At 38.1% G+C, this 24,189-nt stretch overlaps 3 protein-coding genes, 3 long non-coding RNA genes and 1 other non-coding gene across 7 annotated transcripts; 4 read left to right on the top strand and 3 right to left on the bottom strand.

The window, feature by feature from the left end:
- Nucleotides 1-1,427: 1,427 nt before the first annotated feature.
- On the top strand, nucleotides 1,428-3,561 carry LOC145697600 (uncharacterized). The gene is made up of 4 exons (XR_014133888.1): nucleotides 1,428-1,737; nucleotides 2,006-2,075; nucleotides 3,005-3,057; nucleotides 3,414-3,561. It is a non-coding gene; the product is annotated as an uncharacterized LOC145697600 (long non-coding RNA).
- Nucleotides 3,562-4,663: 1,102 nt separating this feature from the next.
- LOC145697601 (uncharacterized) lies at nucleotides 4,664-5,665 on the top strand. Its single transcript, XR_014133889.1, has 4 exons — nucleotides 4,664-4,905; nucleotides 4,960-5,037; nucleotides 5,356-5,394; nucleotides 5,588-5,665. It is a non-coding gene; the product is annotated as an uncharacterized LOC145697601 (long non-coding RNA).
- A 263-nt stretch (nucleotides 5,666-5,928) lies between these two features.
- On the top strand, nucleotides 5,929-8,955 carry LOC145697602 (uncharacterized). Its single transcript, XM_081774820.1, has 8 exons — nucleotides 5,929-6,102; nucleotides 6,360-6,581; nucleotides 6,647-6,821; nucleotides 6,895-7,012; nucleotides 7,059-7,180; nucleotides 8,050-8,222; nucleotides 8,373-8,452; nucleotides 8,614-8,955. Exons 1-8 carry the CDS (start codon nucleotides 5,955-5,957, stop codon nucleotides 8,719-8,721), a joined length of 1,146 nt encoding a protein of 381 aa, XP_081630946.1. The 5' UTR covers nucleotides 5,929-5,954; the 3' UTR covers nucleotides 8,722-8,955.
- A 1,611-nt stretch (nucleotides 8,956-10,566) lies between these two features.
- LOC145697604 (uncharacterized) lies at nucleotides 10,567-11,642 on the top strand. The gene is made up of 5 exons (XM_081774821.1): nucleotides 10,567-10,653; nucleotides 10,986-11,061; nucleotides 11,112-11,208; nucleotides 11,343-11,423; nucleotides 11,577-11,642. Exons 1-5 carry the CDS (start codon nucleotides 10,578-10,580, stop codon nucleotides 11,640-11,642), a joined length of 396 nt encoding a protein of 131 aa, XP_081630947.1. The 5' UTR covers nucleotides 10,567-10,577.
- A 1,358-nt stretch (nucleotides 11,643-13,000) lies between these two features.
- On the bottom strand, nucleotides 13,001-13,808 carry LOC145700267 (uncharacterized). The gene is made up of 3 exons (XR_014134185.1): nucleotides 13,697-13,808; nucleotides 13,393-13,433; nucleotides 13,001-13,130 (listed from the first exon to the last, which is right to left on the bottom strand). It is a non-coding gene; the product is annotated as an uncharacterized LOC145700267 (long non-coding RNA).
- A 2,146-nt stretch (nucleotides 13,809-15,954) lies between these two features.
- TRNAV-UAC (transfer RNA valine (anticodon UAC)) lies at nucleotides 15,955-16,027 on the bottom strand. Its single transcript has one exon. It is a non-coding gene; the product is annotated as a tRNA-Val (tRNA).
- A 6,185-nt stretch (nucleotides 16,028-22,212) lies between these two features.
- Nucleotides 22,213-23,279, bottom strand: LOC145697387 (group IID secretory phospholipase A2-like). The gene is made up of 4 exons (XM_081774581.1): nucleotides 23,114-23,279; nucleotides 22,668-23,020; nucleotides 22,466-22,535; nucleotides 22,213-22,397 (listed from the first exon to the last, which is right to left on the bottom strand). Exons 1-4 carry the CDS (start codon nucleotides 23,209-23,211, stop codon nucleotides 22,325-22,327), a joined length of 594 nt encoding a protein of 197 aa, XP_081630707.1. The 5' UTR covers nucleotides 23,212-23,279; the 3' UTR covers nucleotides 22,213-22,324.
- Between the last annotated feature and the right edge of the window lie 910 nt (nucleotides 23,280-24,189).

A 24,189-nucleotide genomic window follows, 5' to 3' on the forward strand; every position in this document is an offset into this window, starting at 1 on the left:
GCATTAACGACTTGCTAAAAGTTCATTTCTTTAAATAAAAAATGCTTTATCGGAAATTAATTCTTATTTTCTAGAATATTCTTCCAACTTCGAACCAGATTTGTCCCTATCAATCAAAATAAAATCATCAAATCTATTCAATTATAACCATAAAGGCTATCAATATTATCTAGCCGAGGGAGACCCTTGTCGTAAATTATGAAATCAAAGATCTTCAATCCTCCCAGCTGGATTTATTTTTATCACGTCAAAATTGAATCGTTGCTCAATCAAAATTGATCACGACATTGCATAATTGTTTCCTAAAAGCACAATTTTCAGTGAGAAAGAAAAAAAAATGGAGGAAGCGAAAGAAAACAGTGGATTGCTACTTAGGATGAAGAACAATACAGAGTAAGGAAATCATATCATTCATATGTTGAGAAAAGCGATGCTCAAGAAGGATATTGACACATACTGTCACGTGATTTTGTCTGGGAGAGATATTGCAAATTATTCATTGATAAACGAACATTTTTAGTTCAAAAAGGGAACTTTTCGACTAAAAATTTTGACCATTTTTTTTTTATTTTCAGACCAATCAGATTTCTAGATTCATCTTGACGGCAAATCAGATCGCAGAAAATCTTTCCGCTATTTTTAATTTGGTCTTGACGAGAAAGTACAGTCAAAAGATATGTTCTGCTTGCTATAACAGTATCTTCCTCCTATAAATTATTATTGACAAGTTTCAATCAAACTTTCTTCAGAGAATTCATCTTGAGTTGCCACTTGTAACTCGCAGCTCACAAGTCAGCTTCTATTTATTTATTCAATTCTTATTGTTGTGAAGCTAGGCGTACTTGCATTTCGGGATTAATTATGAACGGTGCATCGATCGTATCGTTACTGTCCATATAATACGCTCAATTTTCCTTCTTTACTTCTCATCTTCCATTCTCGTTTTTTATTGTATTTCTTAGAATCAGAGAGAATCAGAATAAGAATACGAACCAAAATCAATCATCAGAAGAAATTGAAGAAAGTCAAGTCGATTTGGAACAGATTTGCAGAGATATTTCAATAGGAAAGAGGCATTTTAATAACAAAAACCTTTTGTAGAATAAGGGTTGGGAGACCCTTAAGAAAAAAGTCCTCAGAAACGATTTTAACCCATGATGATTCATCAACGATAGAAATTGACGAAGAAGAAGTACCCAAAAATTACGACGGGCTCGAAATGCCGCAGCAAAAACGACCAAAGACTCTTGAAACCGGTTCAAATTTTAAATTAATAAAAATTTTTGCAAATTCATTTTTCGAATTTATTTATAAAAAGCTAAATTTGAACCGAGAAGATGATGCAAGTGGAAATTTTTCGATGTTTGTGATTCCGGGACTTGGGTGGATCAGCAGCAAAACAGTTATTATTTTATAAAATTGGATCATCATCTCATTAGGGGACTGGCAAGGTCATTTCGGAACAATGCATTTTGGGCTTTGCGGATTCGCAAAAATAAATCAAATGACCAGTTATTAGTCAAATAGCCTATTTGAAATAGGCAAGAAAAAATAAGATAACTGTATTTCTCTCTATTGCCAATAGACTATTGGGAATACAAATTTAATGAATTTAATTTGTTTACACAAGTCCGCAAGTAGATTCTAAGGTTGATACTGTAAGAGGCGAAAATACCTGTTTTCACCCAAAAAGACCAATTCACATACAGTAACCACATTTTCGAGTTACAGGACCAAGTTCAAAACCATTAACTTCTCATTAAAAATTCAAGAGGCCCCGCCTTACGACTAATTTAACCCTTCACGTCAATTTTCGTGAAGTAAAATTTAATTATTGAGTTCATTTTTGACCCAGAATTGAAATATTTTTTTTCCGGAAACAAGTTTTTTAGTAACGGGCGCTTATTTGTGTAAGTTTGAAGATTTCTCTTTGTGAAAAAATGTCATAAAGCCCTTTGTTGGCTTTTGAATTAATCGTTTTTGAGAACTTGGGAATAAGATTCAGGCCAAAGTATACGAAGATGCAAGAGGACTTCATGACACAAGAGAATTTACAAGATCTTGTCAATGGCCAGGTTAGACATAAAATATGATTTTTATCCAAAAATTTTCTTCATAAAATACCCTTAAAATGACCTTTACGAACATTTCCGAACCTCAGAATAATAAATATGACTCGTAGTCTGTTTCGCTTACTCAACAGAAATAATGGAAAATTGTGTCAATACTGTATTCATTCAATAATGATTCTGTTATGATTCCCTTGGTCGAATATGCTGTTTTGAATGGCGCTTTTGCATTCTTTATAGCCTCGCATATTGTTTATTGTGATTTCCAGGGATCAGATTTATAATTAAAAAGAAGATCCCTCTTGGCAGTTCCATTTCTTTTCTTTTACTGTCACTTTTGTGGTTGAGCGGGATTTTGCCTCAGAGATTTTAATGAAAAGGGGAAGCATAATCGTCTCCGAGGTAAAAAGGAACAATATTCAAGGTCATTATTCACGGCTTTGGTCTTGGGCCACCATTTTCAATCGTCACCAATAACGGATATACAGTCAGCGGTCCGCTTTTTATGGCAGAAGCAAATGCCAATGTATTCAAGACAAAGATTTCTAGGTCAAGATTTTCAAGACCTAATTCCAGAAGAGATCATGAAGCAAAAATTTCCTGTAAAAACATCTGTTAAAGATCTGAAATACTGAAGAGCCCCGAATCATTTCAGTATTTGTTTTTTCTACAACAGTAATAGACTATTACTAATAGTTCTTTTATTCAATTTATTGCTTTTTCTCTCCTTTCGGAAGTGATCGGCTTTTCGGACAAAAGTAGACCGGAAAAGTTCATCGTTCAGAATTGATCTCAGTAATTACCAGTCCTTTTCATCAACAGTAATACTGTTACAGTAAAAGAAAGAAGAACAAAGTCGATCCATTTTCTTTAGCATTGACCGCATACTGACATATTACCAATGATTATTTCCAATGAGCTTATTAAAAATTTAGCTCAATGGCACTATATCAACCAAGAAATTATCTTCCGTGGCTCCTGAAACAAGGTATTTACTACTGGAAACTTTTTCAAGCAGAGATTATAAAGAAAATGACAATTTATGAAAATTACTCAAATTGCAGAGTGATCAAAATAACGACTTTTTCGACAACTGATCGTCAAGATTCAGAGACACTTGAATTTAAGGGAGTAGGCATCGAGAAAAAGCCCTCCGACGAGCATTTTTCTTCGAGATATAATAGAGTGACACCCTTATTTTTGAAGCACAGGAGTCTATCGAATCTCCCTCGGTCAAAAATAAGGGTTTCACTTTGTTTATTTCAGTCAAAAAAATCGTTGCGAATTAAGCTTGATTGATGCCCACCCCCTTAATCTCGACGAAGAAGATTTCAAATTTTTCAGTTTTCAAAACGGCGAAGTACGAAATCATCAAAACGGAGGCCATCACCTAACAGGCGAAGAACCAGCACTACCAGAATACGAGCCACCACCCGATCTGGACCCAGCGGAGTTGAGAGAAGAAAATTTCAAGGAAATGGTTGATTTTTGATGAGTGAACTTGTTTTACCTTTTCGAGGAAAGAGACCTCATCAAGGTGGCGGCATCGCATAATTGCCGTCTTATTAGAATCAGAAGAAAGATTAGCATGCGGTTGACCTTGGCCGTGAATCAGGACTGGTCAACGCTGACCGTTCCCAACTGATCACTTTGACAGTTGATTTTATCAAAGATGGACTTTCCGAAATATTTGATGATTAATATATTCAATTCCAGCCTATAAAATCCCAACCAATCAAAAAGCGAGAACTTCCTTCCGACTTATGGGTAGGCTTACCGGACTGAAATTCGGCCAATTTTTCTAGCTTACTAAGGGGGTCTTATGACACATATATTAAAAGCCCAAAAGCTGAGCTTTTATTTGAGCCCAAAATCAAAGGGTCTGGGTTATGCCCGGAAGGCAATTTATGGGACCGGAAGTTCCAAAATAGGCACTAGAACTCTTCTATCGATTTTTTCGATGGGTTTGGGATCTCTAGAGCTTTGAAGAGTAGGTGAAATAGAAAGCGTAGACTCTGAGCTTTCTTTAGAGCCAATAAAATCTTGCCGCCCTTGGGTTAAGCGCCCTCTAGTGGCAAGAGAACTTGGGGATATGGGTATTTTTCAACAGAAACTCGAGGAAAAATGAAAAAAAACCTCCCGGGTCAACCGCGATTCAATTTTCTAAGACACATTTATTGTTTATAGTTGTTTGAGAAACATAATAAGTAGGTTTAGATGTCGAAAATTTTGAGTCGAAACCTGAAGTTTTCAGAATAAAGCACTTTCGAAGTCAACTTCTAGGGCCAGAAGTGGGCGCTAGACCGACGGGCGGCAAAATTTTATTGGCTCTTAAGAAAGCTCAGAGTCTAAGCCTTCTATTTCACCTATTTTTCAAAGCTCTAGAGATCCCAAACCTATCGAAAAAATCGGTAGAAGAGTTCTTGTGCCGATTTTAGAACTTCCGGTCCCATAATTTGCCTTCCGGCCATGACCGAGACCCCTTGATTTTGGGCTCAAATGAAAGCCCAGCTTCTGGGCTTTCTAAATATGTATCATATTACTCTCAAACTAAGCTAGAAAAATTGGCCAAATTTTAGTCCGGTAAGCCTACTTATGGGGCACCCTAACAATCGCCTTTTCCTTCATCAACCTTGCCATTTCCTTCTGCCTGGTCAACCTCAACAACGCCCAATCACAATCAGAAAGCAACAGTCCGACCCCAATTCACTCCGCCGCGGAGAAATATTACAAAATCCTTCTCGACGTGGTTTCCTGCGTTTTCGCTTTTTACATGTATCTGAATCGCGCAACTCTCTGCGATAGAAGTCGCAGGCGGCGCGTTGATAACTTCAAGGTTAGCGACCTTGGCTAATCAGTGATCGCGACTTCCGTTAAACGTGACTTCTAGCTCAAGGCGCTGAATGTGCTTAGTTTTGGTGCGGTGACGAATAATCTTACTTGCTTGATTATTTTGATGCTGAACCAGGTAAGCCTCATTTAAGGGTATCTGAGCGTTAGAGTTAGAGTTAATGGTTACTCATTCTTTTAATTATTCAATAAACCATCAAAGTCAATTCTTCTCGTCAATAATAAGCAGAAAGAATTGGGGATTTGAAATGAAGCAATTCAGAGATCGGAAATTTCTAAGCAAAAATGAAAACCGCGGAATTGATAAAAATAGTACTTTGCGCAGCGATTTTGGATTCTGCGGTTTCATACCAATTTTACGAATTAACCAACTAAGCGAAATCGAATTTCGATTTTACCCAACCCACGTTTTGTAAAGAAAAATAATCGTTTTTAGGATGAAGTGGAAGTTATTGACATCGTCATTCATTTTTCGGTAGCCGGTCATCAATTTTTAAAGAAATCAATTAGAATTTCTACGAAAGTGAAATTGGTTGATCAGCAGTTATGTCAAAATATCTCGTCTTGGTTGACTTGCTTTTTGCATAATCGAGCCACGAAAGTTTCTAATTAAAGCTAACGTATTCTATCGCTTGCGGCGGAAATAGACATTTGATGACCGGAATCAGGACTTGCTTTTCTACCTCGTCATGGTTGCCTTTATGAATTTGATGAACAGGGAGAATTGGGATTCTAGAATTAATTAACCTTGGATTTTTCGACTAAATGGACTTCATTTCCGAATTTGGGGGGAGGTGTCTGGAACCGACAAAAAAATTTTCGTGGAAATTTTCAACCAATCAGAAGCCTGTATTCGGCAAAACGGCCAATCAGCAGCCGAGTTGCCGCCCACGCAAAATTTGTCGAAATTTTTTTGTCGGTTCCAGACACCATCCCGAATTAGGGGGGGGGTTCCCGAATTGGGGGGGGTGTCTAGAATTTAGCAAATCAAGAATCCCCAATCAGAGTTTTCATGAAAACATAAAAGTACGTCTCATGATCGGCTGGATAATGGTCACTCTCGTCACTCAATGGTTCGTGATCTTTTTCGAGGCGAAAGAAGTTTGCGCCGATTTTTTGGTCCAAGGAGACTTGACAGACGAACAGTTCAAAACTCGACAGCGGTGGGTCAAGACACTCGAAGGTAAAAAAATTTCTTCGAAAATTTTTCCTGTTGAACAATCTGGCAAATCAAATCTCGGGCAGCTTTATTTTGGCCGGGCGTAATTCCAAAGACGCTCGCCCAAATTTGGGGCAGGGGTGCTAATGCAAATCCTTTCCAAAGAAAAAGAGTGTTCTTGGATTTGCTATTCTAGAGGCGGTAAAAATAAAGAATTAGAATCGGAACACCCGAACTTTTAAAAGGAACACTAGGAATGCCGCATTCACGTTTATTTTCAGACGTGATGTATGTCATGAAAACAGAAGGAACTATTTTCATCTTTGAGTGGATGTTCGTGCTCAACGGTTCGTTCAAAATCTTCACTCCAAATCCGGAATTCACGAAGTTCGAACAGAGTCATGAAAAACTGGGTGTTTCGGTGCCGCTATTCAGAAGATTTACTTGGCACTTGTTTTTTTCAGGGCTTCAATCGACCCGAATTGCTGTTATGGTTGTTCAAGGTAATTTCTTCGCGAAACAAAATGCTGAGGTTGAAAAATTATGAACGGAAAAATTATTTTTTCAGTGATCAAGAAAACGCGACTATGGGCATATTTGACGATGGGAATGTGTTTGTTGAACACTTATCTCGGCCTGGCCTGCATCGGGGTCATCGTGTACTACGCGTTTACGCAGCCGGAAAAGGCGATCCGCAAACGCCGCTGTCACAACGACGAGGACGACGGACTCATGAACTTCAGGCACAAGCGGATAAACTGATAGTGATACCAAAGCCAAGCATTTTTGGCAATTTTTTCTTATCCAAAAAAACAGCTCGATTGCGGTTTATTTAAATATCTCCTACCACTTGATTGTTGGCGCGTACTACTCCATGTTCGCAACGGAAAAGGAACGCGAACAATGCGCGAATTTGATGACTGGCACTCCTCAGGTTCGTTTTCCCAAGAATTATTGACTCGTTACTGTGCGAAAAAAAGGATGAAGGATTCGAACGAGCAAGCGAGAATTTTTACTCGACAGAGATGGCGTATGTGGAGAGAGTCAGGAGAAGTGAAGGAGGTGGAGAAGGCGAAAGTCAAGTTGCTCTTCTTGAAGCAAGGTAGGGCGTGTAGATATCAGATGAATCATATTATACCATATATATTATATTATATGATCATATGATGCCTGAATTCAAATAAATATCTAAGAATTGTTCGAAAAACATTTGAAAATATGAAAGGGTGGAGGAATTCCTTGTTATGAATCAGCCATCACATCCATGTCAAAAATGAGATCTCAAGAAATTTTCTGATTGAAATCTCAATTTTAATTTTGCAAAAAAAATGATATTTGAAATGCTGAGATCTCAATTTTCTCAAATATCGACATGAATTAGATTCGCGCAATGCAATGAAATGAGATCTGAGATCTTGAGATCTCAAGCATTTCAGACCTATCTGAACCAATCACAAGTCTTTGAGATTTTTGAGATTTTGAGATCTCAGCAATCTCAGAAATATGGAAAAAATGACGAGGATGTTGCGAAAATCCTGAGATTTGAAATTTGCTTAGATGATGCGAAATTTTGAAATGGAAATGAGATTTCAGACAAAATATGATTTGAAATTTTTGGTGATTTCAAATTATCAAGTCCTGGTTATAATTTTACTCACTTGATCGAATACAACATACAAACAGGAAGTCATGGATAATCGCTGAGTTGTTTGTGAGAAAATATATATTGAATAAGAAATTTCGACTTCTTATGATTTTCTTTTTCTAGAAGAATTCGATTTAGAATTCTAACATACGCAACGCTGCCTGTATTTATCGAGAAAATATTTAGCGTGATTACTGGCAAAAGTCTCGTGCCACTTTTGACCTGGCTTCCTAAATTGTGCAAATTTCATGACCCCGATTGACACATGATTGACACGTGAGAACGTCTCTTGCGCGAGAATCAGAAAATCAGCATTTTCTTTTAAGCTCGGCGGATGTCCTGGCTTTCGGGATTTTCTACGACTTCTACTACCTCGGCGAGCTGCTTCTCGTGACTCTGCAGACAATCATGATCATGTACTTGCGCCGTTCGCGGCTGGTGATTGGAATTCCGAAACTCAAATTCTGGCTCTTTGGACTCATGTATTACAACTGCTCTGGTAAGGCCACTCCCTTTTTTATTCTCTCTTAGAAATTCGTCCGAGCAAAAGATGGGCAAAAAGTTCACTAGAGGAAAGATCTCAGAAAAGCCCGATTTTTGAGTCAAAAACAATCCATTTAGAAAGAGTTGTTGAGATTCTCATTTTCAGATTGGATTTCAATTGCTTGGATCGCGGAAGAAAACCCTGGCATTAGGCCGATGGATGTCTGCGGCGATTTTCTATCCAAGGTAATCTTACACAACTCAGCAGAAATCAAAGTTGCTAGAATTCTCTCAATGGCGTTAGTTACGGCGTCAGAAATCGCGAACTTTTGACGCTTTATGAAAATCATGATTTCAGGACTAATTAACCTTGAATGATTTTTCTCAGCCAAAATAAAATTATTAAGGGTGTGATTCATCTTCTGCTGACGGTTGTTTTATTCTACCGCTTCACCGCTTGGCGACTCCTCAATCGGTCCATCTGCAGAGCGGTAGACGAAGAAGACGAGGACTAAAGCTGCTGTTCTTCTTCACTTCCTAAAAGTTCCGATTTCAAATTCAAATCGATCAATCGCCGTTTCTCAAAAGAAATGAGTCGCGATCATCATCGGGTCATCCTTTTTATTGTATAAAAAAGTTCACCTTTCATGCTTCTCAAGTTCTACTTTTACAATCACTATTTTTCATCTCACTTTTGTGCATGAAGACATTTTTTGCCCTTTTACTGCCGACGAACAAAACAACCGTAATTCATGCTTCTTTCTTTTCAATAAAAAATTGCTGAAACCTCATTCTCGGAAAAAAAAGCAAACATGATGGGCGGTACCAAGGTAAGAAGCATAAAAAACCTGATAAGAGCGCTTTTTGCTCAAAACAAATCTTGTCATCTTCTGTTTTCTGGCTTATCTTGCTTTTCTTTCTCCTAATTCAGCCCTAACAACACTCAAATTTCGGAGAATTGGGCCCGAGATAAAAATTTTTTTCAGTAAATAATTTTCGTCCGGAGTCTTTTCAAATTACTTGTTATTGTTTCAGGCTCTCAGCCTGCCGCTAAATATGACATTTGTCTCTTTAACTGACCTACAAGGCGTTGCAAATTAGCCAGATTCCTGATTAAATCCTCCGGATAAGTGAAGGAGAGCATAATCAATTGAGAACAAGAGCGCTTTCACACAAATGAATTTTTACCGTTTTAAACCTTCCATTTAATAAAAGAAGGGGGCTGGAAGTGGATTTATAGACTGCGCATTTACGCATGAGGCTGGTAGTAACAGAAGACTGAAGAGATATCAGAAGAATATTCAACACGGAATTTAATTATTAACGACTCAGCATTTTTTCTCAAGGAATATAAAAAAGGTACTGTCGGGGTACAGATGTTTTCGAAAGAGGAGTTCTGTCAGGTTTTTCTGTAATTAGGCAAAATTGCTTTTAAAGACGTATTTTTTTTAATTGAAAAGTCTGAGCTAATAGGGTGCGGGCTCTGTTGTTTATGGCGGCGCTGGGAAAGTGACAGTTACTTTTGTTAATGAATTCATTTCGCCGCGAATGCGAAGGGCTCAATCTGTAGAAACTCGGGATAGCAAACTGACTGACTCGGCATTTATATTTTGGCTTTTTAGAAAAAGCGAGCCAAGAAGATTTTTTTAGAATACCGAAAGAGAAAGAACATGGCAATGTACGCAGCAGCTTCTTGCTCAAGCATTTGTTCAGGTAAAAGAAACCATAAAAAATAAAAAAGCATCATCGAAATATATTTTTTTCTTAATTTGAAGATGCGATAATAAAATTCAACTTTGGTGTATGACCAGTTTCATCGCAGTAAAAATCATTCATAATCATTCATAATATTTCAAAATAGCACGATACGCGAGCACATCAGGCCAAAAGCTGCATTTGTCTGATAGACGAAAAGATGAATTTTTAATGGTTCAAGGTCAAACCGAAATGAGGATGAGTTCAAAAGCTTCGTTTGGCTCTTCTAGAGCTTTGATATTAGAAAATTGATCCGCTTACTATATTTTTTTCCCAAAAGAAACTCAGAAAAGCATTGAGAGTTTGATGCCGGAAATCGAAGTCAGCGACAGAAGAATCAGGAAAATTTTCATCAGAGACACTTTCTGATTAACTTCAAAAATGAGACGTCTTGAGGCGAAGCGGCAAATATATAAGTGTCAAGTCCGATAATTTCCCAAATGAGAAGAGGGTTTTTGAGAAGGTGAAACTCGCGTAACGAGTTTTGGACTCCCCAGACGTGCAACTCGATTATTTCCAAGCTTTAGTTTTGACTGTAACTACGTCTTAGAATCGTCTTTGAAAAGAGAAAATGGGTCGAGGGAAAATATTATATTTTGTGAAAATTTGCAAAAGCATGAAAAAGATTGGAACGAGGCTGAAGGACCAAATTCTTTGTCGAAAGTCGAAAAAGGCGAAGAATCTCAGTAAAGGTAAGAGGATCTCATTCTTTGGTCAGGGGTTAGGGTTAGGGTTAGGGAGCTTCGGGTGACAGTTTACTTATGACTTTCTTAAGGGTATACCTATTGGAAAAGCTTTGTTGTTCTCATGTTTTCCAAAAGCATTCCAAAAAGCTGCTCTATCCGCGAATTGCAACAGTCGCGTTAATTATGAGAACTCTTTATAGAACCTCTTAAAATGCAATAAGCAAACCGGCTATCACTTGAAGTGAAAGTTTTAACTCTCACTTTGTTTTGCGAAATTTCCCGTTCCAGTTTATTCTTGAACTTTGTAAAGCAAGAAATTTGCTGTAATTATTCTTCAGAGAGCAATAGTCAAGCAATCGTGATTGAATTTGGAACGCCGCGGGAGCGCTCCTCGGCTCGTCTAAAATCAGCTCGGTAATGTTTCTAATTTGATTGTCCCCCTCCTCGTGAAAACTCGATTTCAGTCTCGAATTCGCCAAAGAAATGAATAAATCCCTCGCCGACGAATCAAGACTCGACGATTTGCTTGATGCTATTATTTTCGCTGAACAAGAAGTTTTGGTAAATAATTCACTGATAAGGGATCAGTTGGTTTCGGCCTCATTTCCTCCAAATTCAAGAGCCGAGGAGAGCTGTTCTTTTCAGTGAACTCTTCACCTTGCAAGTTTCAAATCACTAATTTTACTTCTTTTCAGCATCACGAGCGCGAATCCTTCCGAAAATTTCTCATCGCCTCACGAACTCGACAATCTTCACTTCAAAGTGTGACCAAACAGGTGTCGTAATGCTTCAGAAGAATTTCAGAAAAAAGGCGAAAAATTCGGATGAGCGGAAGATCCTCCGAGTTTCGCGTCTCCGAGAATTTCGGGGATGTATTCTTCATATTTTCAAAGCAAGAACGTTAATTTTTCATTTTTCTTTTTTTCTAGCTCGACATTCCGAAAATACCCTCAAACAACCATCTTTGCGTCAATCAAAATGCACGATTACAATAATTACTTTCAAAAGTTCGAGCTGAACTTACATTTACATAAAATGAAATGAATCAAATAATATTTATTTAAATTATTGCAGTAACCAAGAATATTGAATTATGAAGAATCAGAAAAAATATAAAAGGCAAAAATTGATTCAGAAAATTTTCTTAATTTGATCAGCTGAAAACGCTTGTCGGCATTTTGGGCAAGTTTTCGGTTGAAGCATATTCAAGCACTGGAAGCAAAATGAATGACAGCAGCTTATAATGATGGAATGATGATGATCTTCGTTGTCATACTTTTCCAGGCATACTCCACACGTCAAAGCATCTACTTCTTGAGGAGTAATCTTTCGAGCTTCAAAAATGGTTAAAGCAAATAAAAAATAATTATACAAATGAATTTAAAATTTACCGATCTCCAGTAGTTTGATTTCTTTTGCGTCCTCTCTCAGTTTCGTCAATTTTGTATTCAGATCTTTCGTTGTATTGACAAGGCGAGTTTGTTCCTCCCGCAAGTCGGATAATTTATCTTGCAGCCCCGATATCATTTCACAGAGCTCTTCGATTTCTTTCTTATTCTTCAATTCCTCGTCTGATGCTTTCTTTAATTTTGCTTCCGTATTTTTGAGATCCTCTTCAATAAGTTTGAGATTCTGCAGACGAGCAATCTCTTCATCAATCAGAGTCGAGGTCGAAATTAGTGTATCGTCTTCAATTGCTTCTTGATGATTGTGATTAAAGAATTCGTCGAAGGAAAGATCTTTGTCGCATAGTTTATGAGGACAAGAAAATTTGGCATTTTGAAAATATATATTAACAAGTGTCAATTCTGTCTTTCCATCGCAAAGAAACCCACAGCATCCCATATTAAAACCGAGACAATTTCCTTGGATTTTCTCTTCAATGCACTTATCACAAATTCTTTTTTCGCAAACCCATCTTCTCCAGGTTCCAGATTCGGAATCTTCCACTGTTTTACGCCTGTACAATTTTTCCCTGATATGACTAGAATCCTCGTTAATAACCAGCAAGATACATTAATCATACTTGCAAAAATGGCAATAATAGCTTTTAGCCAACTGTCCTTTGAAATACTCCTTTGGAATCCCTCTCATATTTCTATTTTAGATCTCTTTCTTGAAATATTCTTGGCTTTTTCTACTGATGATTACGATTATGAGTGTTCTGTACTGAAACGATTCTGACTATTTGCTCTATCTGACCAGACAAATTTTTATTGCCACCGCAGTTTACTGGCCTTGAACATTATAAAACGATTCATACTCGGAATTTTACAATATCGCAGATTAATTTTATTCAAATCAGAATTTAAAGCTGGCAGTGAGCGCAAAAGAACTTGGAATGAATAGTTTTTAAAAATGTTTTCTAGAAATATACAGGCCCTTCCGAACTCTTGGCCGTTTTTTCACGAGCTCGACTTGTAAGATGTTCTCTTCCGGCGGCGGCAGTTGATCATTTCGTGGAGAATTTCTAGCTCCGTTCTCTGAACATAACAATTTAAGGGTCTACTCGTCAATAATGACAAAAATCCTAATTGAGCTTATTTGAATCTGGCTTTTTCCAGATATAAGAAAAAAAACAAAACTGTTCGAAATTCGAATAGGTCCTCCTTATTCCACGCTCAACAAAAAAGCTTTATCTTTCAACCTTTCCATCTTTCATTGATCATTACACAAGAGGTGCTCTCCTTAATTCAAAAGCTCATTAGGTTGTTCTCAAAAACACCAAGGGCTAGGGTTACGTACCTGCTCAGTTTTGATCATCGGCATCCAGTTTGTTTTTGTTGCTTTTCTCACGTTTGAAAAACGCCTGGAACCTAACGTCTTGCAAGAAAACGGTAAGGTCTTTCAAGCTAATAATAAGCTCATTGCCACTAATCGTATCCGACTTTTACACTTTTTTACTGATTCTAAGGGGATGAAAAATCTCTAAGCATATTTCGGAAAGTCTGAGTCTGCTCGTGTCACGCTTCTGAATTTCCCTGCAACACAGGTCACCGAAAAAAGTGCACGAAAAATTGCCGTCGGATTTGCATCTTTCGAACGTGACCTTGGCCGCTCATGAGTTGGTAGCTCTCATCTTCAAATGCCAGATCCGGTCTGGTGCTTAGCGCCTGTTTCTGATCCTCGCTCTCGTATTTGGCATCGCGTAGAGTCACCGGAAGTGCTTCTGGAGATTCTAAATCGCCGGGACGTTCTAACAGCGGGATCATCCCGTAACGAATTCTACACGCTGAATTCGGCCTTGACAATATTGATTACGGAAAAATTAAAAAGATGGCTTTCGTCTTTAAAATTGGGGACGATCCCTTTATGAACAAGTTTATGCAAAATCTTCTGACTTTGCATCATTCTCGGTGGCGACTCAGGATGATAAATAGAGCTTGTATCAACAACTCCAACTGCAGCTGGAGCCTTTAAAAAGTTGTTATCAAGAGTCCTTTTTTTATGAAAATGGGTTCGACCGGGAACTTTTTTCCTCACGTTTCACGTGGTTTGGGATAAAAATTGATAACGAGTGCCTTTGGGAATGAAGAGTAGTCGCCACGAAGGGGTAGATAGGCGCATTTAGGCGGCATTGGCACCGGTGCATCACGGATAAAGGCGATCATACGCGCTTGCCTATTCCAATCGTTAAGGACTTTTAGGGTCTTCTTTTCGGATTCTTCCTCGGCTTTCAGCTTTTTTGGTTTTTCGAGAGGGTTTTTATTTTGGATATCTTATGGTCAGATTGATGGTAATTATAAAGATATTGGACATAATAGAATTAAGTTATCAATTAAAAATATTCAAAAAAATTACTTTAACGATCATGAAAAAGATTAATTATGGTTTTTTCAGACTTTTCAATTCTACATGATTAATTTTGGAAAAACGTTCCTTGGCCTGTTCTCTTCGAATTTCCATGGCTCGTTTGATTGCAGCGGCCCCTTCGTCAAGAATTTCCGAGTTGGGCGACTCGGACTTGAAACTTGCCGCTGACAAAGTGTCCCCGTCGGAGTCGGATACAACGAGGGATTCTTTTGGACTTGTCTCTTGACTCAGCCCAAGTTCAACGAATTCTAGAGTGATTTTTGTAAACAAGAGTGTTTTCGACGGAAGAATTTCAATTTGCTAATTGTTGGTGAACTGGTCCTGTAAGTCGGCGAGTTTTGAGTGCCAAAGAGAAGGCCAAGATTGAAAGTGCTCATTCTTCTGTGAATTTTCTTCTTTTTCGCGTCCTTGGCCTCCTAAAATAATGCATTGTATCTTGGAAAACAAGGATGAAAAAGCAGGATGCTGCTGAATTTAATCTTGGCTTGCTACTTACATCTGCAGACATGGTTACGTAGAAACTCTCCACTGGTGTTGTTTGTTGACTTTTTGGGTTAAAAAGAAATGGAATTTTATGGGTTTTTATTGGCTGACCGAAAAAACTCTGATTTTTGATTGGTTGTTTTGAAAATAATGAATTTTGATTGCTTTCACCAAATTTTACTGATTTTTGATTGGTTTATTGCGCCTCAGCCTCATTTTTAGATGGAAGAAGCACATTTTAACCCTGACTGTATGTAGGACTCGTCTCCGTCCCAAACAACAGTCCAAGGTTAAAAGTTGAAAGAGGCTTCGTCAATCGTCTTTTGAGCTTTCCAGTCCTCGAATCCTAAATCAAAGTTTCTCAACTAAACTTGACCAGTTATCTAAGAGAGCTTTTCAGAGAAGCCTCAGGTGTTCGAAACAAGTGTCGTTCTTCTAACAGAGGGCTAGAAACATACCTTGCGACTCACGTGACGACCGAACGGGGATGCAGGCGGAGCAGTGAATGCGTTTCTTTTTTGAGTTTTTGATCAAAATCAATGGACTAATTTACTTAGGAATAAGGAATCAATTATTTTTTGAAAGAAAAAAAGTCTGCTTTCGCCGATTTCTCAAATAATTATGGTTTTTTTCTATTTTCCAATGTTCACTTTCAAACTTATCCTGTTGAGAAGCGCATTTGTATCAAATTTTCTCAGTTGTTCGACCTTTAGCTTCGTCAATTTCTTGAGCTTCTTTAGATTCGGCTCTGATAAGCGCCTCTTTATCTTCCGGACGAATTTCTCTGCAGCCTGTATGTTGAAGGAATCCAATCTGCCAAATCGTTTTTCGACGGGCTTAAGGATATCCGATAAGTATTCTGCGTCGGAAGATAGGTCTTACTTTTGCTGGATAGACGATTTGCTTGAGGAATTGGACCTTTGGATCCACCGGTGTTGGGGGTCTTTTTGATCGTCGAAAATTGACTGTTTCTCAAATTACCGTAAAATATCAAAAAGATCATAAAAATGGTGTTTCCATTGGGGTTCGAACCCAAGACCTTTCGCGTGTAAAGCGAACGTGATAACCACTACACTATGGAAACAACTGGAAGTCGCTCTCCAATATCGGACAGTATCACTTCTACTTTTACAGTAGCAAGCGCAAGTATAACACGTTTGTGTCTAAAATGACCTCACAAAATTCAGCCCGCTATATTTATTCACTGAGCGGGCAGCGGCCACTGCCACCGTATTTGAACCCGTAAGAATATGATTTTCGTCAATGTCATTTTTCGACAATTTCCTTGCATAAAAAGTATTGCCGAAAAGAGCCGGGGATGATCCAATCTTTCGCAGCGTGTTTTTCGACCTGAAAAGAAAAGGAAAGGAGGGTATTTGGGGATGGCTTTGATTTGAACTAAGACTATCAATACGTCCTCTTATTATGGAAAAAAAAGTTGTCATCCTTTGATCGTTTATTTTGAAGCCAAGACGCGGAACGGGTTTTGTCATCATAAGTATAACGAACCTAATCAACGGAAACCAGCTTTTCATTCTCTTTCACTACTAGTCTTATTCGTTGGTAAGGTAAGGGTTTTTATCAGATGAAGCAATTGCTTCAATTTTGTATAATTGATCTTAGTAAAATCTACGAGGTTGTTTTTTTTAAATTATTATCCATCGAATTCATAAAAGTAAAAATCTTCTTTGTCAAATTTTTTCGTATTATTATGGTTTTTGACTTTTCTCTTGAAAAAAAATCATATTTACCTTTTGAAAGTTCTCCCAAACATCGCGGCCAGCAACAATGTTTTATCAATGACATCAATCGTTTTTCTCCTAAACATTGGCTTCTTTTTCTTCTTCTTTTTCCTTTTATCGGGAGTTGAATTTATCGATCTGTCGGATGCAATTTCTATTTCCGCTTTCGGAAGCTTCAAATGAGCTTGATGAAGAGCTTCAGAATCGTCGCACTCGAGCAGGGCTTCTTGTCTCTCCGCTTCTTCGAGATCGAATTTGAACAGCCTAGAAACAGGGTTTTAGAAATTGACGTTTTCTCGAGTTCAAGAAGGGCTTTTAGAAGGATTATTTTAACGAGACGGCTAATTGGATTATTTTCTTCTGCCAAAGTCAAGGCAGGCTCGATCCAGGAAGTTGAAATAATAAACGGCGAAATAATTGAAAAGTCGATCCAAAAACGACCAAAAAGACTTGCAAAAATAGTCCATTTTAGAGCCTAATATTCCCTATGGACGTTCTTTTCTGCATATACAATATATAGTCAGGCACGTAAGAGAAAGAACAGGATGCGTTAAATAATTAAATGAACTTACTCTCTCGGGATCGCACCAAAATGCCAGATCATGAATTTGTTATCATAATCCTCAATGTGCTCCTCTTCTTCCTCTTCCACGATTTTGTAAATTTCGTATTTCGATTTTTCCATCTCGGGCGATTCTAATTATACTCGTTCAAAAAACATTTCCTCTTAACTTTGCACTCTCATTTTTTTGACCGAGACCTGAAAGCTCTTCTTTTTTCTCCACCTCCTTTGCTTTTTCCTTTTCTGCTTCCTCTTCAGCTTTTTTCTTCTGCTTTTCTGCCCATCTATCTTGACTATCTTTAATTTTCTTGGCGATTTTTTCGGCCTCTGTCATATTTTCTTCTGATTTTTCTTCAGAAGATTCTTTTGAAGCTCCTTTTTCGTCGTTTTCCTTCTCAGAACCGGTCGTTTTTTCTGTTGATTCTTTCGATTCATCTGCTTTTTGAAATTTTCATCAGTTTTAAGCCTTTTCAATATATTTTGTGAGTTTACGGGAAGAGCCACAGAGATCTGTTAATGAGTGAAAACATTCCTTTTGCGGCGGGCAAGGGTTCGACTCTCTGCTTGCCTGCTTGTGTCATGTCTTTGACGAGGAACAAGCCCATTGACAAGGTTGCCGAAACTTCCGCCACAATTGCTAAGAACATATCAGTAGATTCATTTCTTTTAGACAAAACTCGCAGTTATACTTACTCAGAAAAATAAAAATGACTCCAAGTCCAATTTTCGGATCTTTTTCTTGGCCGTCAACGAGTTCTTCGGGAGTTTTCTTCTTGACGATCTCGCAGAACTAAGAAAACTACAGTAACTACTGAAAAAAGAGTATTTTTGATGAAAAAGTGGTTTTAACGGAGCGTCCCCCTTAAATTCAGAGCCTCTGTGCCCTAGAACATGCAGTTAGAACTTCGCCATTCGACAGTATCTCAAGTGCGCACAGAGCAAAAAATATTAGCAGCGTTTGCCTTGCCGCAATCACCAGCCGCAGTCGCCGGCTTTGAACTCCGAATATTCTAACACTATCTTATCCGCTCTGTTCAAATAATTATTAGGGTCATCCCTCGAATTTCTTATAATGAATTTTGAAATTCGAAAATCTTGTACCTTTTTGAATTCCGTAAAAGTAGAAATCGCGCCTTCTTGAGTATTAAAGAAGTTGCAGTATCCTCGGCAATGCCCAATCCAAGGAAGTTTGCCTTCAGAAAGTGACGATTTTGCCGACATCCCGCTGAAAACACAACCAAAAAGGACCAAAATAAACATCATTATTCGCAGAAATTTCAATTTTTGAAATTGCGATGCTGGAAGCGCTTTTCAAAAGGCTCTAGAACTGTTTCTCTTCGCGATGACAGCGAACTAAGCCGCTCAATTCCATAATTCTCGATTATTGGTGACGGATGACGCGCCAATTGACCACTTTCAAATCCGCAATTGGTGCGAGGAGGATAATAAAGCGAGTTCGTACCGATCTTTACGAATTCCGGTACAGATTTAACTCAAGGGAGACGCCCTCAAAATCGGATTAGCGCGTAACAGCCCCAGAAAAATCGAGATTGGAAGGGCGAAAGTTGGGTTTTCCGGAATTTTACAGCGAAATTCGTGAAATTTCATTCATTGAACGGGATAAAATTATTGATAACATATCAAAAAAAGAGGTAAAAATATGAAAATTGCATGAGAGACCACGTGCGAGAGCCATTCCTTTGGTATCCATAGATAACTCGGCGACGCTTATCAGAAGACCAAAACTATTCAACGGTTATCGAATCAAGTTTTCGAACTTTCGTTGTTTCAAAACTCGAATGACTGAAAGTACAAAAATGTAACCCCCTTAGCAACCGGAAATGCAACCGCTCACGCCCCTAAGCCAAGCGGACCATTTGCGACGTGTGTCACTAATTCGTTTATCACCACAAGCTGACCACGGTCGCTGGCGAGCGCACAACTTGCCAGGCCATTGTCAACCGTTTTCTTTCGTTTAGAGCAGGGCACCTTTCGAACTTGCGGTCACAAAGTTGACAGCAACGGGCAATAAGTTGGAACGAAACTGAACGAGATTTTGATTAGCTCTAGAAACTCAGGAATCAACGGGAAATTTGAAATTTTTCCGTGTTTTTGGCTACATTTCGATAACCGTGACCTAAGAAGGAAGACAGAAATAGTGAGGTTTTCTCTGGCATCAATGGAAGCTTTTTGAGTTGCATCTGGGAAGTAGCCGGTGCCACCAGAAGGATAGCAACTTGTGTTGAGGCAACAGGAAGAGATACCAACAGCAATGTCTATTGATTCTTCGCCTCCACCAGGGTCATGAATGGTGTAAGAGAACCATTTTTTCGAATACCTAAAATATTTTTTTGCACGCAAAAACCTCAGCTAGAATGATATCTCTAAAATTTGTATAAGTTATCAAGTTTTATACGAAAAAAATTTGGATAAATTAATTTATAGTCTATAATTTAATATTATAGAATTGTAAACATAGAAGAGTGGTACCATTTTTTCAAGCAGAAGGTGTACCTGGTTATCAGACAAGTTATCAAAGCTACGAAAACAAGCAATGTATGAACGATTTCTCTTGTAATTCCAAAGCTTCCCGGCTTCTTGGTCTTCTTCTCTTTCTCCATCTTCTTCTTTTCTTTACTTTCACTCTCTTTTGACTTTTCTTCCTCATCTTTCGACTCTTCCGTCATACTTTTTTTTGAATACTGGTTGATAAAGTTTCGGTGGAAATCCACGAAATCTTCTCTCAAACTAAGCAAGAGGCAATTACAAGCAGGAAGTCGTCATGCGAAGCAAGAATAAAAAATTGATATGCGAAAGCAGTGCAGAGCTAAATGTAATTTATTCACAAGTACCACAGTGCCTCAGCGCCGCCCTACTGTAATGAGCAATGTTATATGCAAGCGCGCTGAAGAAAACACTTGTTGCTGCAGGAAGTGAGCGATAATGCATAATTGCTTTGAGCAAGACATCAACTTACAGAATTCTAGCGCCTGCCATGAACATTATATTTAGAAAGATGGAAGATTCTTGATGTTTATACTTATGTTAAAAATTAGAAAAAAGTCTTTTTGCTGGTAAGTTTTTTGAAATATTATTCTTAGAGAATAGACTATCGGATTTTCTTCCTTGATTTCTGTTGTATAATATTTGCCGAAAATTGGCTCAATGTGACTGTAAATGTCAAAGAGTCCGGCTGATTTCTAGTCAACTCTTCTGAAATTCAGTTTTTCTCAATATAATGAGAGAGATATTGCTATTTATATTCGGCACTGCAGGTAGTCTTTCAAAGAATACACGATCATGCCCGTAAGTATCTGAACTTCATTCGATATACTTATAAATAATAAAGGGATCAAGAACTTGGAGATCAATGCGATGCTCAATGCCGTCTTATTTTCATTGAATGTCGAGGAAACTGTGCAGATTCTGTCTGCGAATCTGTGTGCTTGCATGAGTACTCAGAATGCAATGATTCTTGTCCTTGTTTTCATGATTGTCCCGATGGATGTGATGGTTGTAAGCACCCTCTTTGCTTTTGTAAGAATCCGGAGCTTGACAATCCGATATACAAGCAATGTATTGAAGAGGCTGCAGCTCGTCAAAAAAAGTGCGTTACCACTTGCTACGCCAATAACGCATGTTTCGAGAGATGTAACGACGACTTTTTTATTGATTCTGCAAGATGCCCTTGTATGTCAGAATGTCCAACTGGGTGTCCATGTGATGGCGGTTATAAATGTCAGCCATTTATAACTTCAATATGTCAGAGATATAGTTATAAGCACAGTTATATCATCTCAGCTGATGGATCGTTCAAGGAAAGCTTTTGATAATATTCAGAAAAATTCTTACAATATTGGTTAAGAAAATAATGCATTTTTTCTGTTTTTACTATGACTTCAAGTGTGTGAGTCATCAATTTTATATATCACTTGAGCTTGTTGAAAGGACAATCGCTATTATTCAACTCCTGATGTAGATGGATTCTCTCTTGAAGGTGTCAGAAATGGATATTTGAACGGAGAAATATTCTTCTTTGGTGGAAATAATAGTCCAAGACAAATTACAAAATTAAATGAATGCTCGATAGAACTTATTTCTATAACGCTTCTAAACGATTTTGAAATCGATGGCATGCTTGTGACAGTACCAACAATGCCAAATGAGATTCTCCTGTGTTCTGGTTCTGCTCCTTATACAAAATGCGAAGACTTCAATGGGCAAATAACGCGAAATAATCCGTATGTAATGAACTTCCAACATGATTGTGGCTGTATGGCTCTGGACAACAATATGCCAACTGCTATTGCTGGTAGAGACACAGAAACAGGAGATGTTCATTCGAAAATCGAAATTCTCGGACTCAGTGGTTGGCAATACGGTAAAAATCACCCGATCGCTGCAAGATGCATGGGCTGCGTTTCTTTGGGAAATGGAATACTTACACTCGGAGGAAACAAAATAACTGATGGTGAAAATAATTTTTCCGATGAAATTTATTTGCTTCGGAATAATGAATGGTCATTTGCGGGTCGGTTGCAACAGGTCATTACATATAATTGTTCTTATTCGAGCTAAAATTAAGGGAGTTGTGACATCTAGTCTTCTGTTTTTTGACGAATTTATAATTTCTTTTGCTGGAAGCTCTTATTCCGAGTAAGATCCCGAAAAAATGATGACATAGTTTCAATATGTTTATTAAGAAATGCCATTGTTGAGCGACTTGAATGGAATGGAACTCACGTAACTTCATCAACGACTATACATGAACATAATCATTTGTGTTTTCATCCGATTGTCTTTAAGACATCCCCTGATAAATGTGTTGATTCCTGCGCTGATTCCTGCTTTTCTTGGGAAGTTAAAGATCATTTTTTTTATTAAATCAATGCAAAAATAAAACCGTTCTTGTTACTCAACGACTTTTTTTGTCGACAAATCATCGAAGCATTTTTAAAATTTTTGAATTTATTTATTACAAAATTGTTTATCTGATAACTGTACAGCTTCAAAGAGTATTTCCTCGAAGTAAATCGCTTGATCAGGATATTTTTCAATCCAGTTTCCAGATCGGATCTCAGCACTCGTTGCGGACGGTGCCGTCGGGGCAGCATTTTTGAATTCCAAATGAATTAAATAAAGTAAAGGCGCTTTCCGCGGGTTCTCAAAGTGCCCAAGTTACATAATAACAAAAATAAACGATCGGGCAAACCCTTTCCTTTTGACTCCGCCGCAGCATTCAGCTTTGAAAATTGTCCTCGATTGAATCTTCGAGCAATTAGCGGGGTCTTAAAAATAAAATCATCAAAACCGCCGGTGAATTTTATGAGTCTAATCAACAACTAATAATTGGTAATATAGGTGTCCAAAAATTTGCAGCATGAACTTGCCAATTCATTACTTCCTGGACGAAAACTAACCATTGTAATCAAATGGCCCCATGAAAGTATGAAAAGTTTGTTGGTAGACATCAAGTTCCTCAGCAATGTCCAGAGCGAATTGATGATCGCAGTTGAACACTTCTCTCTCGCAAGTTGCAAGTCGATCTCGAGCTCTGATAGCCCCGCTGGAGCTGTATCGGATCTTGTAATTCGCCGCCTCGGTGCAGTCTTTTCCATATTCACGTTGGACGCATTTCTGGCAGTTTTTGTACTTTCGGCAGACGGCATCGAGGGCATCGACGGGCTGGCCAGTTCCGTGGTGGTCGAGTTGATCTCCTCTGATGAGACAATGGCAACCATACGAGAAGTATTTTGTATCGTCAAAATTTGGCCTAGAAATCTCGGGTAAAAATTTTCGATTTTTAGCGGTTATTTCAAAATTTCAAAAGAAAAACTCAAAATTTTCATCTCAGTAAAAACTGTACCTGTAATGTCTGATCATCTCTAGAAGCGTGTCCAGTCTCTCAGGTTGTGAAGCCTGTGCGATTTTCGCCGAGATCGCGAAGATACCAAAAACTTTCATGTTTCAAAAAGTACTTTTCAAAATTTACAGCTAATTCGTGCTTTTATCAAGCCTCAGAATGACTCGGGTACTTTCTGGATTCTTTTCAGAATGGCTCAGATGGCGTCAGAGAGCGCGCCTGATTGCGCCGCGGATTGAATCATTTGCGTGTTGTGGGAACAAGCGGTAGTGAGGTGGAGTTGTAGATAGTAAAAACGCACGGCAAACAACTTTTTTTTTGACTTATCGCACGGAGCGAAAATAAGCGCGCTCTAAAATGATATGGGATTAACTTTAGTATTATGAATACATCCCTTTTAAACCTGAGTATACTTCGGGTGCAATATTAGACTCTGGACTCCGGAGTCTGGAGTACAGAGCGGCTATTCTTTAACAAAAATCTAAAAATTGAAATTTTATTTTCGAATCAAGATTTCCCGCAATATTGCCAGACTTTTTAGTCCTGGAAAATTTTTATGGTTATCCATAATTTTTATTAAAAGTTTTCCACCATAAATAACGAAAATATTTGTATACAGAAGGCGCAATTTTAATACCCTTGAGATAAAGGCACGCGTTTATCCCGGGAATATCACCTCGGATCAGCCGCGCGGCAAGGCGCCTTTGAACTTGAAGCCATATGGATTTCTCGACAAGGGACTTTACATAAGATCTTCATTTGAAAAGTTCATTTTTCGGCGATTTTTGGTCGTTCAGCAAGTTTTGACAAAAGTTCCCATTTCGTGTTATGATTGAAAATACCAGATTTCTTCGCGGAATCGATGATGAACAAGATTTATTTTTATCCAAAAAGGGTTGTCCGCCGCCCGGGAACATGAAAAAATTGGCTCAAACAAGAAAACACTGTTTTCTTTTTTCAAATCGAGGCTTCCTTTTCCTTCAGATTTCTTGAAAGCAGAATCGATTCTTTCATTTGAAAAATATTTATTGAAAATTGGATCATTTAAAAAGTACAAGATACAAATTATTCGTCCATAA

The sequence above is a fragment of the Oikopleura dioica genome, chromosome 2, assembly GCF_907165135.1.
Source record: "Oikopleura dioica chromosome 2, OKI2018_I68_1.0, whole genome shotgun sequence".
Taxonomy (NCBI): Eukaryota; Metazoa; Chordata; class Appendicularia; order Copelata; family Oikopleuridae; genus Oikopleura; species Oikopleura dioica.

Coding starts and splice junctions, on each gene's coding strand:
- LOC145697602 (XM_081774820.1), top strand. CDS start 5,955: ATGATCGGCTGGATAATGGTCACTCTCGTCACTCAATGGTTCGTGATC. Junction 6,582..6,646: donor TGCTGTTATGGTTGTTCAAG/GTAATTTCTTCG, acceptor TTATTTTTTCAG/TGATCAAGAAAACGCGACTA. Junction 7,181..8,049: donor GTTGCTCTTCTTGAAGCAAG/GTAGGGCGTGTA, acceptor TTTTCTTTTAAG/CTCGGCGGATGTCCTGGCTT.
- LOC145697387 (XM_081774581.1), bottom strand. CDS start 23,211: ATGAAAGTTTTTGGTATCTTCGCGATCTCGGCGAAAATCGCACAGGCT. Junction 22,536..22,667: donor GGGGCCATTTGATTACAATG/GTTAGTTTTCGT, acceptor TTTATTTTTAAG/ACCCCGCTAATTGCTCGAAG. Junction 22,398..22,465: donor TGCTGCGGCGGAGTCAAAAG/GAAAGGGTTTGC, acceptor ACCCGCGGAAAG/CGCCTTTACTTTATTTAATT.
- LOC145697604 (XM_081774821.1), top strand. CDS start 10,578: ATGAAAAAGATTGGAACGAGGCTGAAGGACCAAATTCTTTGTCGAAAG. Junction 11,062..11,111: donor GCTCGTCTAAAATCAGCTCG/GTAATGTTTCTA, acceptor ACTCGATTTCAG/TCTCGAATTCGCCAAAGAAA. Junction 11,209..11,342: donor TCGCTGAACAAGAAGTTTTG/GTAAATAATTCA, acceptor ACTTCTTTTCAG/CATCACGAGCGCGAATCCTT.